Consider the following 14,248-nt stretch of genomic DNA (forward strand, 5'->3'; position numbering starts at 1 on the left):
AAAAAAAAAAAAAAAGAAATTGAACGAACTCCAAACAGGATAGCACCCCAAAGAAAACCACCAAGACATATCATAATCAAACTTTCCAAAATCAAAGACAAGGAAAGAATTCTGGGGAAAAATGAAGTTACCTACAAAAGAGAACCAATAAGACGAAGCTCTGATTTCTCAGCAGAAACCATGCAGGCAAGAAGGCAATGGGACGACATATACACAACTCGGAAAGGAAAAAATGGCCAACCAAGAATCATATACCCAGCAAAACTGTCCCTCAAATACGAAGGCAAAATTAGAACATTTCCTGATAAACAGAAATTAAAGGAATTTGTAATGATCAGACCAACTTTGTGAAAAATGCTAAAAGGTGTTCTTTGGACCGAGAGCTAGTAATGGCAGACTGAGACTGAGACTGAGATTACCATACATGATAAGACCACCCAGAACTCAATTTAGATATATTGTTGTTGTTGTTAAGTACCATGGAGTCGGTTCCGTCTCATAGTGACAATTTAGATATTGAAGCATCAAAGTAAAACAAACCTACAAGACTGAAAACAGGGAACCAGAGATATCAATGTCTAGTGAGAGGGAATAGTGTAGCTCTAGAACTTTCAAATGACAAGGAAGTCAAGTAGATTTCAAGATAAAACAGACTCTTTTAAGCTGTAGGGGGGAAAATTAATAAATTACAGGACAACCTCAAAGAAAAATGATACACCTGTAATCAAAATAAAGAAGAGGAAAATAAGATTTCATAAACATTAACACAACAGAAGTGAAAATGACAAGGAAACTCAAAAACTCGGCATAGAAAATTACATGGAACACAGAATCCAGTAACAGCACACACACACACACACACACACACACACAAAACCACCAGAAAAATGACAATAATAATTTATACCTAATGATAATTATATTGAATATAAATGGATTAAATATACCAGTCAAGAGACATAGAGAGCAGAATAGATAAGGAAACAAGATCCCTGAATATGCTGTCTACAAGAGATATATTAAAAAGATGGAGACAGCCTAAATGCCCATCCACAGAAGAATGGCTAAACACACTCTGGTACATACACACAGAAGAAGAAGAATGAATCTGAAACACCTCACAACATGGTTGAACCTGAAGGACGGTATACTGAGTGAAATCAGTCAATCACCAAAGGATATTGTATGAGACAAATGTAAAGAGTTAAAAAAAAAAAAAAAAGGTTTTCTTGATAAAAGAAACAATCTATGATTGTTACAGGGTGAGGGTGGAGCTAGAGGGTAGATACATGTTAACATGGGTGACAGGCAGGCTATATACACTAAGAGGTTAGCAGAGGAAAGATTACGGTAGCAGGAGACACAAGGAGGAATGCAATATTTAAAGTGACTAGAGGTAAATGCTATTCACTGATGGTACACGGAGGGGGGACTGAACCATGCAGTGAAGCAAAGTCTATGATTTGTGGACTGTAAAACTGATGATCTGCTCTGTAAACCTTCATTCAAGTCACAATAAAAAGTTTTAAATCTATCAACAGTTTGAGGTCAGCAGTTCAAATCTGAGGAAGGAAGATGAGACTCTGCTCCCATAAAGATTTATAGTCTCGGAATCCCTATGCAGGGTTGCTATGAGTCGGAACCAATGCCACGGCACGTCACCACCATTACCACCAACAGACATTGTATGAAGTAGATCTGGTGGCATGGTAGCTTAAGCGCTGGGTTGCTAACCCGAAAGGTTGGCAACTGGAATCCCCACAAGTGCTCCACAGAAGAAAGAGGAGGCTGTCTGCTCCTGTTAAGATTTACAACCTCCGAAATCCCAAGGAAAGCAGCTGGTGGGGTTCTTCTAGCAACAGGAAGGGAGACGTGCAGGATGACTTACCACAAGCAGGGCAAACAGGATGACACCGCAACTCCACATATCCGCCCGCCGTCCATCGTACTTCTCCCCCTGGAAGGGAGAAGGACCAGGCAGGCCACGGACGTCATCCACGGCCGCAAGCTGCCCTCCCTGCCCTCCACCTGTCTGCCCCTCACTCACCTTAATCACCTCTGGACACGCATAATGGGGGGACCTGAGGGGAAGAGGTCACGTGAGCCTCCAGGTGCACTTCCACAGCCCTCCCTGGGTACCCACCCTGCCCACCACTCACCCGCAGCTGGTCTCCAGGAGGCTGCCTCCCACCTGCAGGGAAGCCATACCAAAATCTGCGATGCGTATGTTGTTCTTCTCATCTAAAAGCAGGTTCTCGGGTTTCAGATCTCTGTGGCTGAGACAGGAAGCGGGGTTCAGGTCTCAGCCTCCCTGACTGAGACCCGAACCCCCCACCCACTGTATCTCAAAGCAGGACATTTTGGGATGCTGTGTTTGTCTTGTTACGTTTTGTTGTATTGTGGTGAATGCATACACATGAAAACATTTGCCAGCTTCATGAGTTGACATTGTTGAGGAACAGGAGGGAGAAGATAGTAATCAGGCAGAAATCGCTGAATTGGTGTATCTGCTACTATGTTGACACAGGAAACCACCAATGCTAGCTTTCACATGCGCAATTCAGTGGCATGCGGTGACACTCTTCAAAGAGCCCTGGTGGTGCAGTGGGTTCAACACTGGACGTCAGAAGGTCAGCGATTCAAACTGACCTCATTTAGCTAGGAGTCCTGCGCCACACCAGGGCTCCTAGCTAAATGAGTCCTGCACAAATACTGTGTGATCCATAATGAAATAAGCAAATGTATGGAGTTCTGGTGTGGCTCTATATGATAAGCACTGGACCACTAATCGAAAGGTCTACGGTTCAAACTCACCAGCTGCTCTAATGGAGAAACATGCGGCAGTCTGCTTCCATGAAGATTTAGAGTATTGGAAGCCCTCTGGGGACAGTTGGAATGGACTCGGTGGTGGAGGAATTTTATTTATTTTTTTTAATCACACTGTTCATGTTGCACAACGCCTCTCCCTCTTTATCCTGTTTAGTCTACCACCATTCGTGTCCCCTAAGCAAAACTCCCACTCTCTTCTCTGCACCCACTCATGGTAAACACAACAAACCCGGTCACTATGTTCTTGTTAAGTGCCATTAAGTTGGTTCCAACTCACAGCGACCCTGTGTAGGATTTCCGAGGAGCGGCTGGTGGGTTTGAACCGTTGACCTTTCGATTAGTGGTCGAGTGCTTATCATATAGAGCCACACCAGAACGCCATACATTTGCTTAGTTCATACTAGATCACACAGTATTTGCGCGGGACTCATTTAGCTAGGAGCCCTGGTGTGGCGCTGTGGGTTAATGCACCAGACTGCAAAGCTGTTCGAACTGCAAGGTCGGCGGTTCAAGCTCACCAGTCACTCCTCAGAAACCCTATACAGGGTCACTATGGGACTTGATGGCATGGCACTTAACAACAACAACAACATTTAGCTCAGCATGGTCTTTTCCATGCATTAGGACGGTCCTGGTGGCACAAAAGGCTGGTGGGTTTGAACCTCCATCCTTGTGGTTAACAGGTTATCCTACAGCAAGCACCACACCAGGACTCCATAACACACTACTGGATAGGGTAGAACTGTCCCATTAATCTTTATGGTGGCGGCAGTGCTCTGGGGGGTGCGCGGCTGCGGTGGCGCTGCGCGTAAGGGGCCGCCTAGGGCCGAGCGGGCGCAGCAAGCACGGACAACATGTCGGATACCAAGAACTGGAACTGAACACCAAGTGCGTGATAGAGATGGAAGGGAATCAAAGGGTTCTGCACCCTCCTCCTTCTAACACCAAACAGGGAGAAAGGTTCAGAGACAGAGTTGCCCGACTCAAACATGGAGGCTGACTCGCCTGCTTTGAACGTGTGGCATTTCTACACCCCTGGCAATTGTTCATTCTGCATTAGCTGAAAAGGACTGACTGTGCCTCTTTTGAATCTCCCATTCCAAAACTTTGACATATAATTATTCCCAGTCCCATTGTAGTTTTTGCTTCTTTAGTTATAAACTGAACCGTTTTTAATTAGTTGCAAGCCCTGACTATAAATAATTGAAAATATTTTCATCAAACCTAAAAAACAAATTTGTGTCTTTGGTGAATGTTTAAAAAAAAAAAAAAAAAATCTTTATGGAAACAGACTGCCCCATCTTTCTCCTGAGGAGTGGCTGGTGGGTTTGAATTACAGGCGCTGTGGTTAGCAGCCCAACGCTTAACCTGCTGCACCACCAGGGCAAGGCTGGAAAACAAGAAGGAATAGAAACAGGAATCACATGGAGGAAGTGATGTTACCATGTACGAACTTTTGAATGGAAAATGGATTTTCTAGTAGACCTTGACCTAGTTTGCAATAAAACGTAAAAACAAACAAAACACTTGAGATACCATTTTGCATAATGATTTTCTGAAAGCTCACAGCCACTGAAAACTCTATGGAACACAGTTCTAGTGTGACATACATGGGGGTGGGTGGGGGTTTGCCAAGAGTCCGAACTGACACATTAGCAACTGGCTTGGGTTTTGTTTTTTAGGATGGCTAGAGCTAACAGGAAGAAGCTCTGGCTGTGTAGTGGTTACGAATCGGGCTGCTAATCTCATAGTCAGCAGTTAGAAACTACCAGCTGTTCCGCGGGAGGAAGATGAGGCTTTCTGCTTCTGTAAAGATTTATAGCCTCGGAAACCCTGTACATAACAACGGTACATAACAACAACAACAGCTCCAGGATGCCTGGTGTGGTATTGCAGGATCAACACTGGATGGCTAACCAACAAATTGGTGGTTCAAACCCACCAGCTCCACCTTGGAAACTCTGCAAAGAGTCGCTATGAGTCAGAACAGACTAAATGGCACTCAACAACAGTAGCTACAGTGGAGCCCTGGTGTGGCATTATAAGATAAGCACTGGACTGCTAACTGCAAGGTTGGCGGTTCAAACCCAAGAGTCGATCCTCGGAAACCCAATTACAGGGTTGCTATAAGTCGAAACCAACTCGACAGCACTTAACAACAACAACAGTAGGACTCCTGGTGTGACACTGTAGGATAAGCACTGGACTGCTAACCGCAAGGTCAGCAGTTCAAACCCACTAACCACTCTTCAGAAACCCTATACAGAGTGACTATGAGTTGGAATCAACTCAACAGCACTTAACAACAACACAGCTACTGTAAAAAACAAAAACAAAAAACCCCACAGATAAATAGCAAGTGTTGGTGAGATTGTGGAGAGATTAGAACTTTCTCACACTGCTACTGGGCATGTAAAATAATGCAACCCATGTGGAAAGCAGTCTGGTAGGCCTTCAGAAGGTTAAACACAGAGTTACTACATTGTTGTTAAGTGCCATCGACTCATTCTAACTCATAGTGACCCTGTATAGGGTTTCCGAGAATCGACTCTTGGGTTTGAACCACCAACCTAGCAGTTAGTAGTCCAAGGCTTATCCCACAGAGCCATACCAGGATCTTAAGAGCTACCATTGTTGTTAAGTGCCCTTGAGTATAGGGTTTTTGATGCTGTGACTCATTTTGGGAGTAGACAGTCTTGTCTTTCTCCCAAAGAGCAGCTGGTGAGCTCCACTCCACAACCTTGTTGTTCACAGTACAGTTTCCTACAGCGCCCTTCAAGACCGTGTGACCCAACAATTCCACTCTCAAGATAACTGAAAATATGTTCCACCCCAAAATTTGCAGAAGGCAAATCTGCTGCACACGACCTCTTTAAAGTGTTCAAGAGCCAAGATATTGGTTTGAGAACTAAGGTGTCTGAGTCAAGCCATGGTATTTTCACCAGCATCATATGCATGTGAACGCTGGGCAATGAATAAAGCATTTGATCTAAGGTGTTGGAGAAGAATATTGAAAGTGCCATGGACTGCCAGAAGAACAAACAAATCTGTGTTGGAAGAAGTTCAGCCAGAGTGCTCCTTAGAAGCCAGGATGGCCAGACTTTGTCTCTCATACTTCAGACATGTTATCAGGAGGGACCAGTCCCTGGAGAAGAATGTTATGTTTGATAATGTGGGCAGTAGTGAAGATGGCACAGAACTGGGCAGTGATTCATTCTGTCATGTGTAGGCTCGCTAGGAATTGGAACTCAATCAACGGCTCCTAACAACAACTACAACAGCAAAACTTGTACATGAATGTTCATAACAACACTTTTCACAATAGCCAGATGGTGGAAACAATCCAACTGCTCATAAACAGGTAATGAGAAAAATGAAGTATGGTCTGGTCATAGCATGGAATATGATTCAGCCATAAAGAGAAATGACATTCTGAAACAGAACACAGCATGGATGAACCCATGAAGCCAACCTAAAAATCCATGGGTCATGGGATGCTACGTATATGAAATACTGGAGCCAGTCTTTCCAGAGACGGGAAAACAAATGAGTGATTGCCAGGGGCTGAGAAGGAGAAACAGAGAGTGACTGCCCTGGGGATGCGGTTTCTTTTTGGGGTGATGGAGAAAATGTTTTCAGACGAGATCATGGTGGTTGCTGTACAACTCCCTTACTATGCCCAAACGCACTGTATTGGACACTTTGTTGATGTTAAGTGCTCTTGAGTCATAGTAACCCTTTATAGGATTTCTGAGGAGCACCGACCTTGTGGTGAGCAATGTTGTTATTGTTAAGTGGTGCCAAGGCAGATGCAACTCATAGTGACCCTGCAAAGGGTTTCCAACGCTGTCAGTCTGTGCGGGACCAAAGCCTTATCTTTCTCCAGAGGAGCAGCTGGTAGGCTCGAACCACTGACCTGTTGTCCATTCAGGCTAGTGTATATCCTCTAGAGACACCATGCTCCCATTTTATAGTTTAAAAAGGCCCGTTTTGTGGTGATGTGGTTCAGTAAGGAGCCCTTGTGGCACGGCATTTCAGCAATCAACTGCTAACTGAAAGACCGGCAGTTCGAATCCATCAACCACTTGCTTTTTGGGAGAAAGATGTTACAGTCAGCTTCTACAAAGATTACAGTCCTGGAAACACCATGAGGTAATTCTCCTGTCGCTATGAGTCGGAATCCATCAGAGGGTAATGGGTTTTGGTTCAGGTTATTTGGTAAAAAGTCCAGTTTATAGTGATCTTCTAGGATAGAGTCCTGATGTGGCATTACAGGATAATGCTCTGGACTGCAAGGTCAGTTTGAATGGCAAGGTTGGCGGTTCAAACCACCTCCAACTCCTTGGAAACCCTATCAAGGGTCACTGTGAGTCGGAACCAACTCCACAGCGCTTAACAACAACAGTAGGATAGAGGAGGACCCCAGGTGTGGCGCGGTAGGATAAGCACTGCATGAGGTCAGTTTGAAAGGCAAGGTTGGCAGTTCAAACTCACCAGCCGCTCCTCGGAAACCCTGCATGGGGTCACTATGGGTAGGAACCAACGTGATAGCACTGACAACAACGTAGGATAGAGGGGGGAGCATGGTGGCTCTGTAGGGTACGCACTGGACTGTGAACCACAACGTTGGTGGTTTGATTCCACCAGATGAGGCTTTCAGTTCCTGCAAAGATGGCTCCCTATGAGTCGGGGTTGACTCGACGGCACTTACCAGAAGTAAGTGCCCAGTGGGGTTTCCTAGGCTCTAGATCTTTACTGGAAGGAGCTCTGGTAATGTAGTGGTTCTAAGTCAGGTTGCGAACCTCAAGATCAGTAGTTTGAAACCACCAGCTGTTCCGCGGGGGGAAAATGAGGCTATCTGCTCCCATGAAGATGTACAGCCTCGGAAACCCTGTACGGGGTGACTATGAGTGGGCTCCGACTCCACAGCACACCAACCCCACAGATCTTTACTGAAGTAGGTTATTAGGGCTTTCTGCTACAGAGTAATGAGTGGGTTCAAACCACAAACCTTCTTGGTTAGTGGCCCAAACCTCTGCGCTAATTCCAACTCATAGAGTCTCTATTGCTGATGCTGAGTGCCATCGAGTTGGTTCCGACTCATAGCGACCCTGCATAGGGTTTTCAAGGAGCAGCTGGTTGATTTGAACCACCAACTTTGTGGCTAGTAGTCCAGTGTTTATCCTACGGCACACACCAGGAATCCAGAGACCCTGTGGTGGGGGTGGGGGTAGTGTGCTGTGGAGTCGGTTCTGACCCATAGCGACCCTGTACAGGGTTTCCGAGGCTGTAAATCTTTGTGTGAGCAGAAAGCCTCATCTTTCTCTCATGGAGCGGCTGGTAGTTTTGAACTACTGATGTTGAGGTTAGCAGCCCGACTCGTAACCACTATGCTACCAGAGCTCCTTAGAGACCCTGTAAGGCAAAGTCAAACTGCAACCTAGGATTTGTGAAACTGAAAGCTTTATGGAAATAGACGGTCTCATCTTTCTCCCCCAGAGTGGCTGGTAGGTTTGAATCTTGGATCATGTGGTTAACAACTCAGCACTTAACCTAGGCTCCTCTGTTGCTCCCCCAGGACACCTGAATTTTATGGTATGTGATCTACCTCTCAATTAAAAATAAAAGGCAAAAGGTTTGTTTGGGACTGTACCACACTGGCCTACATACCACATGTGCCCAGATCCTGTCCTCTGGACAGTCCTCCTTCTCCCCCTCCAAGCCCCCCTCCAGTGGCCCCCTCACCAGATGGAGTAGCTATGGCAGAAGTCCAGCGCCGACACAATCTGGCGGAAGAACTTCCGGGCCTCCTTAGGGGTCAGTCTCCCCTTCTTTACCAGGTAGTCAAACAGCTCACCCCCAGAGACATGCTCCAGAACCAGATACCTGAGGGTTTAGAGGGGGCAGAGGGCTGGAAGGGGCCATGTGGGGACCAAAGAGCCTGGCCTCCCTCTGCTATCAGCTCCCACCCTAGCCCAAGACCTCAACTCCCACTGGCCCTGGAAGTTGAGAACTCCAATTCCCACAAGTCCCTGGGAGGAACTCTCCCATTCCCATGAGTCCCTGGAAGGAAGTCTCCCATTCCCATGAGTCCCTAGGAGGAAGAGTCTCCCTTGTCAACTTCAGGGGGTCTTAACGTTGACTTCTAGTTGTTCTCAGGAGACAGGGCAATTCTATTACTACCTGGGCATCAGAAACCCCAATTTTTATAGGTTTCTGGGAAATCAAGATTCTCCCCTCTTCCCATCAGCTTCCAGCAAGTCAAGCTTCTAATTCGCATCAGCTTCTGTGCTGCGAATGATAGGATTCTTATCTATTCTTGGGCAATGGCATTTGCTAAACCAGTAAGCCAGTTGTGGGTGAGTAGATTCCAATTAATGGTGAGCCCATGTGTCAGAGTATAACTGGGCTCCGTAGGGTATTCAGTGGCCGTGACCTCTCAGAGCCCGATCACCAAACCTTCTGAGGCATCTCTGAGTAGACTAAAACCCCTAACTTTCCAGTTAGTAGCTGAGCTCTTCCTAGGACTAACATTTGCAGTGTGTACCAATCCCATAGTCAACTGCTATGAAGTACAGACTATAATTCCCATCAGCCCCTAGAGGGTAAAGACCCATTCTCATCAGCCTCTGGAAAGATGAAATTAAATTCTTATCAAGCCCTGGGCAACAAAGACCTCCTTATCAACTTTTGGGGGTTCAACACTTTGACTCCTATTTTCCCTCAAGAGGTAAGAAAATTGCATTCGTACTTCGATTCTCATAAGTGTCTCCTATTAAGAGGAATCTCTGATTAGCTCTTGGAAGCCAGCTGAAAGGCTGGGGGTTTGTGTCTATCCAGACATGCTTCAGAAGAAAGTCCTGGCGATCTGCTTCTGAAAGGTCACAGCCATTGACAAATCTATAGACTGTCCTACGGTGATACACATGGGGTCTCCAGGAGTCAGAATTGACTAGATTGCCACTGATTAACTAGTAACAACTCCTATTAACCCTGGGGAAATCAAGTCTCTAATTTCCATAAACCTCTGGGATGAAGAAATTCAAATAGTTACCAATTCTTGGACAACAACAATTAATGGGCAACAAGTGAAATCAATGGCTGCAAGGGAAAAACTACAACTCCCATCAGGTCTTGGTAGAATGAAAACTCCCAGCTCCCAGAAACTGAAAAATTTAATCAACGTCACTGAATTGCAAATGTGCAAGTTGTATTGTCAATTGTTTCGGTGTGCATATTTTCAGCAGAATAAAAATAAAAACTCCCATCTCCCAGCAGCCCCTGGGAGGTCAAAAACTCCCAATACCCATAAGCCTCTGACACATAAAGATTCCCAATTCCCATCAGACATCTGGATAGTCAAGACAACAAATCCCACAGACAGCGGGAGGTTAAAAGTCTAATTCCCATCAGCCCCTAGGTCACAAAAGCTCAATTTCTCCCAGCTTCTGGAATTCTGTAATCTCAATTCTCAGCCATAAAAGGAAATCCTTTATGAAGAACAAACTTTCATGGGTTGTCCCATGGACAGTGAGGTGCTAGTGAGACCTGGAGACAGGGTGCGGCCACACCTGGTGAAGTCTGAGAACTACAACTCCCATCAGGACCTGCGGCTACTTACTTCCTGTGGAAAAAACATCCTACATGCAATGGGAGTTCATCCTGAGGACTGAATGGTGGGGGCATTCTGTCCTGCTGGTCAACCCAGCTGTCACTTGGGTCCCCAGAGTCTAGACAAAGACCCATTCTCTGGAGTCTGGACAGCTGGACTCCACCCCCATCTTTCGTGGTGGGTGACTGACTTTGAGATGGATACTCAGAACTTTTGAGGAGGCCCATTGTTAGGGTGTTCAGCTAGAGCGTCCAGAATTATGTTGGAGGAGGAGTGGGGGCCTTAGCAATCAAGGCATATCTGCCCTTAGCAACCAGGGTCTTGCTGGTGGCATCTAGATTTCATGGAAACAGAGGGTGTCCCTTATAATGTAGTTGGTTGAGGAACTAGGTAAAGCTGAGGACAAAAAGGAAAGATGGCCTCTGTTAACACACTCAGGGCGGCTCACGTCTGGCTGCCCTCATGCTGTGGTACACCATACCCAGGCTCTATGTAGGAACAAGGAGTATGGATGTACTGGGGTACGAAGGGGTGCAGTAGGAAATCAATTTGACCTTCAGAGACTCAGCCAGGAGACCTCAAGTTTCTCTAGGCTCTGCTTCCAGAGAGGTGCCACCCTAGTAACTGAAGAAAAGGGATGGAGCAAACTGGGCGTCCATAAATACCTACAAATATTTCTTGTTCTCATAGACGTCGTGGAGTTTGAGGACGTGTGGATGTTCAATGAGCTTTAGGATGGCGATCTCCCGCTCTACCTGGGGAAGAGGAGGGTGCACATAGGAATGAACGGAGGTCTGGAGGCGCTCTCTCCCTGATTCCCAGCCCCAAAGGATGCCCCCACAGTACGCACGCGCATGCACACACCTTCATCAGTACCGATTCCGACAACTTCTCCCGATTCACAATCTTGATGGCGACCTTCTGACCCGTGATACAGTGGACCCCAAGTTTCACCAGCCCTAGGAGGATGGGATTGAAAACGGTGGACTATCATTCTCTGGAGCTCTGAGTTCCTCTTGACCACCCTCTTCCCTCTTCTTTCCCCTGCAGGTTGTTTAACATCCAGCTGAACCATCCTGACCCGAAAGGGACACCAACAGCCACCATTCCCATGAAAGATTATCCTTTCTCTCCTTGCTTCCAAATCAGTTCCCTCCAATTGTTCCTCCATCAACTGTCTGTCCCCTCCTCTGGCCACCTCTGGATTCTCTCCCCGATTATCTATCCCTCAACTTGCCCTTCCCCTGTTCCATTTTGGAGATCTACTTAATTCCACTCCATGCAATTTCTTCCCTGGTGACTTTTCCACAGTTTTGTTCCCAAATCTTCTGGCTTCACTTTTCTCTTGCTCTCAACGAGTCACTTCCTTGAGTTCTCCACCCTTCAGTCTTCTCTTTGGGAGACTCCATAGCTTCCAACTCATATAAGCTTATCTTTGTCCCTTCCCCAAACCATCCTCCACATCCTCTTAAATACTGAATCCCTTGTCCTTCTCTGATCTTCTTTTAATAGCAGGGAACATGCAAACCTCAAGGGATAGCGCAGGACTCTTAAGTCTTCAGCCTCTTCCTGGCTCCAAGGACCATGACTCCAGGACTCCAGTCCTGGACCCAGGAGTCAGGAACCTAGCCCCTCCTCCCTCAGATCCAGCGTCCAGTCCCTCTTCCCTCAGACCTGAGGGTCAGGAACCTAGCCACTCCTCCCTCAGGCCCAGGACTCAGGGACCCAGCTCTCCCTCAGGCCCAGCAATCCCACCTCCAGCCCCTTCCTCCCCAGCACCAGCCCCTGCCCAGCCCCAGGATCTGGAGTACTACCCCTCTCGGCTTCCTCCTTCAGGTCCTGGCTCTCAGCTCCATCTGAGACTCCAGGCCCATCCCTGGACCGAGCAGTGTCCTCCTGACACCCCACTCATCAGGCCTGCAGCCCTAGTCTGGGAGCATCCCAGGAGCTCTTTCCCACAGCTGTCCCCTGGGGCTTGCTTCCTACATTCTGCCCCTAGCCCTCCATTTGTAGTTCCCACACTTTGCCAAAATGTCCAAGTCCCACTGGCCCTGCCTCACACCCATTACCCCTACTCTCTGCCAGGAGAGGAAAAAGGCCCTCAGGGTAACAGCAGATGGGGCAGGAAGCTTCCTCCTCCCTCGCCTCCGCCCCAGTCTGCGGCCGCACTGCACCAAGAGCCTCCTCCGAGGGCAACCTGTCCCCTGTCCCCGCGCCCACAGCCCTGCCTCCCTGTCCATCCTCTGCCCCAATGAGGTGGGAGCAGTTGTGCCCCCAGCCTCCTCCTCCCTCAGACCTAAGGGTCCAGGCCTTCAGCCCCTTCCTCCCTCAGACCCAGGAGTTCAAGACCCCAGAACCTGAGCCCCTCCCCACCCAGGCCAGGAGACGCTCCAACTTCTGCCCCAATGGGGTGGGAGCAGTTGAGCCCCCAGCCTTCTCTTCCCTCAGAATCAGGAGTCCAGAGCCCATCCTCCTCCTCACCTAGCCCCCCCAGGATCCCAAGCCCTTTTCCCTCAGACCCAGGAGTCCAGTACCTGAGCCCCTCCTGCCCCCTGCTAGGCCCTCCATCCCCGGGATCCAGAAGTCCGGACCCCCAAATCCTCAGGGGTTCCAGGGGTCTGGGTGACCAGCCCTTTAAAACCTAGGAGTGCGACCCTCTGCCCCTCATCCTTTTCCCCCTACCCCCACAGCCCCAGGTGTCCCCGCTTGCAGCTCACCTGTCTGTCCTTTGCCCAGCGTCTTCTCCAGCCGATAGGGGCCCACATATTGGGCGTGCTGGGGTGGGTGTGGGTGAGGGTGGGGGAGGTGGTAGGCGGGAGAGCCCCCGCCCCCCTCCTTGGCCCCAGACGACATAGTGCCCTTGGTTCCGGACCGACCGGTCCCCCGGCCACCCCCCCTGCGCCCGGTTGCTCCGTCCCTCCGGTGGGGGCCGGCGACAGCTCCGTCCCGGCCCCCCCGGCTACTCCCTACTTCTCCGGGGGTCCCCAGGGGGCTGGGCTGGGCCCCCCCGCCGGCGGGCCGCAGAGCTGGGGGAGGGGGGGCTGGCCCGGGGGGTCAGGCCCCGGGAGTCAGCCTGGCCCGGGGGGGGGCTGCGCGGCCCCCCCTCCCCAGCCCGTCCCCGGCGGGCCCCCCCTGCCTGCGCCTCCCCCCGCCGGGGGGGGGTCTGAGGTGCGGGCCGGCGGATGCTGCGGGCCAAAGTCCCCCCCGCCCCCCCACACGCCCGCTCTCCTCCGCCTCCTCCTCCTCTCCGCCTCCCCCCGCCACCTCGTCCTTTCTCTCCGGCTCGCTGACATCACCATCCGGGGACTCCGAGCCCTTCCCCAAAGTTAACCCTTTCCGCGGGGGGGAGGGGGAGCAGGGCAGGGGGCGGGTCTCAGAGCGGGAGGGAGGGATGCAGGGAAGGATGGCGACTGAGAGATGCTCTGGGGACAGATGGGGTAGAGATGGAACTACACAAAGAGGTGCAGACTGACATGGGGGAGGCGGGGACAGGGAGACCGAGACGGCGAGAAATGGAGCCAGCCAGCGACAGGGGAGAGACAAGAGCACCGAATGAAGACAGACAGAAGCAGAAAAGAAAAAAGGAAGAGGAAGCAGAGATAAAAATTCAAAGATAAAGATGGGACCAGACCTAGAGAAAAGTAGGCTGGGAGGAGAGAAGCAGAGTTACAGAGAGGGGGAAATGCCTACAAATAAAAGCAGAAACTATTTCTACATATACATGTATATGGGCAGCAAATATATCCATGAATGTGGTGGAACATACATGGGGCCAAGTCATGAAAACTTCTTAGATCCAAATACTTT

General features: G+C 49.0%; 1 protein-coding gene across 1 annotated transcript in view; it reads right to left on the minus strand.

Annotated features, from left to right (window-relative positions):
* The window catches only part of BRSK1 (BR serine/threonine kinase 1), a 37,753-nt gene extending 24,181 nt beyond the window's left edge, over positions 1 to 13,572 (minus strand). The window contains exons 1-7 of the mRNA XM_006868101.1: positions 13,159 to 13,572; positions 11,306 to 11,400; positions 11,111 to 11,196; positions 8,575 to 8,715; positions 2,160 to 2,276; positions 2,048 to 2,081; positions 1,889 to 1,957 (exon numbers count right to left, since the gene is read on the minus strand). Of these exons, the coding sequence (XP_006868163.1) occupies positions 1,889 to 1,957; positions 2,048 to 2,081; positions 2,160 to 2,276; positions 8,575 to 8,715; positions 11,111 to 11,196; positions 11,306 to 11,400; positions 13,159 to 13,294 (678 nt within the window). The 5' untranslated portion in view covers positions 13,295 to 13,572. The remainder of the gene's footprint in view (positions 1 to 1,888; positions 1,958 to 2,047; positions 2,082 to 2,159; positions 2,277 to 8,574; positions 8,716 to 11,110; positions 11,197 to 11,305; positions 11,401 to 13,158) is intronic.
* Positions 13,573 to 14,248: the final 676 nt, after the last annotated feature.

This window comes from Chrysochloris asiatica, unplaced genomic scaffold (assembly GCF_000296735.1).
Source record: "Chrysochloris asiatica unplaced genomic scaffold, ChrAsi1.0 scaffold00116, whole genome shotgun sequence".
Taxonomy (NCBI): Eukaryota; Metazoa; Chordata; class Mammalia; order Afrosoricida; family Chrysochloridae; genus Chrysochloris; species Chrysochloris asiatica.